This window comes from Achroia grisella, unplaced genomic scaffold (assembly GCF_030625045.1).
Source record: "Achroia grisella isolate CSIRO2021 unplaced genomic scaffold, CSIRO_AGI_Agris_v1 utg485, whole genome shotgun sequence".
Classification (NCBI taxonomy): Eukaryota; Metazoa; Arthropoda; class Insecta; order Lepidoptera; family Pyralidae; genus Achroia; species Achroia grisella.
In genome coordinates, this window is record NW_026712890.1 from 24270 (window position 1) to 26023 (window position 1754).

General features: G+C 40.4%; 1 protein-coding gene across 1 annotated transcript; it reads left to right on the plus strand.

The window, feature by feature from the left end:
- Positions 1-818: 818 nt before the first annotated feature.
- On the plus strand, positions 819-1449 carry LOC131845781 (uncharacterized; the record flags this gene model as incomplete). The annotated part of the gene is made up of 1 exon (XM_059194871.1): positions 819-1449. A coding segment is annotated over exon 1 (631 nt), but the record flags the coding sequence as incomplete, so codon positions are not given.
- Positions 1450-1754: the final 305 nt, after the last annotated feature.

Consider the following 1754-nt stretch of genomic DNA (forward strand, 5'->3'; position numbering starts at 1 on the left):
TTGTAGAAAAATTTTAAATACATAGCACTGACAATATTATCTGATTACACTAGTGCGTAGCGATTTCTATGTTGATTATCGCACTTGTTACACTGTAATTATTTATATAAAAAAACATCTATTAAAAAGAGCAACACACAAGTTTCTTGCTCATTCTTCTTGTGATGAATCTGCATTCCGAATGAGTGGTAGAATCAAAATATGACTATTCAAAAGTGTTTGTAATGAGTTTATTTGAATAAAGATTATTTCTATTTCTATATATGTACAAATAAAAAATGATAAATCTTATTGAGTGACGTCACGGACGTCTTGGTGTACAGTACATCGTTACGTCAAATTATTTGTTAAAAATAAAAATATAGTTATAATTGTTGTGAAAATTTGTTTATTTTAATAGCAGTGATACAGTACTTAATATTGAGTGTTATCTAATAATAATATACAGTAATTGCAGAGTAGTCGTTGTGATAGTGGCGATCTGGAAGTTCGTTGGTGACGGTATATTTGAAAAATTCAGTGCATTACAATACTAAGTAAATAGTTATCAGCGCCATCTTTTGACACCCGTTCACATCAACAAGTATCGATCGATAACAGTGCCATCTGTTGACACGCGTTAACATCAACAAGTAGCGATCTATTTTATTTGAAACAGAAGAATAGTTGTAAATTGTGGTGCTTGTGGAAAGTTCCTCTCACCGGCAGATGGTGCTGTATGCACTAAATGTAAAAATATTTACCACGCAGCTTGTTTGGGGCTTCCAAACTTAGCTAAACTTAGACCTGGCTGGATTTGTCCTGGGTGCTCAATGAACATGCCTAGAGATAACTCATCCGAAACACCTGTAAAGGGTATGAGCAGCACATATACCATGGACAAGCGTGAGAGGCAGAATGTGGCGGATGATGAATCGATGGATTGCACGGCGTTGAATACCACGGAGGAGTTTAAAATAGAGCTGGCACTGGAAATTAAAGATTTTAGAAGTGAGCTGAAATGTGTGCGAGAAGAAATGAAGGTTCTTCGTCAGGAAATGGCAGAATACAGAGCTTCGGTCGCCGCCTGTAACACTCGAATAGACAACATGGAGCGAAGGCTAGACGTCGTAGAGCAAAAGGTTTCGGAGGCTGGTGTGGGCCGCACAGCTGAGCTAGAGGAAGTGGTACATTCGTTACAATCCCAGTTAAATGAACGAGACCAGGAGTTACTCTCAAACGATGTTGAGATAGTGAACATACCGGAGATACAGGGAGAAAATCCGTATCACATAGCATCGGTGGTAGCAGCCAAGCTGGGTATGCCGCTGGAGGAGCGCGACATAGTATCCGTGTCCCGAGTGGGGGCGCCGCGCGGCGGGGGGCGAGCAAGCGTCCAGCCGCCCGCGCCCTCTAGTTGTTACGTTCGCCCGACGCTCATTGCGGGACCGACTGCTCCAAAGCGCTCGAGTAAGGCGAGGAATTACGACACTAGACCTGGAAGTATCGAGAGAGGCACATACGGTCTTATTACAAAAAATCTGTTGAAACTCGGACGAAACGTGGTCTAAATGGTCGTGGTTTAAACCATTCCTAAAGTTAATACTTGGAATAAACCTAACATTATTACGAATCCAGATCTAACAGAGGACTACTTAGTACTACAGTTAAATCGTTCATTATGTATTCCATACAGAAATCAGTCACTCATGTCTGTCACCGTACAATTACGTTCCATTTTACCAGAAAACTGAAAAGATCAAAAATAATATTAA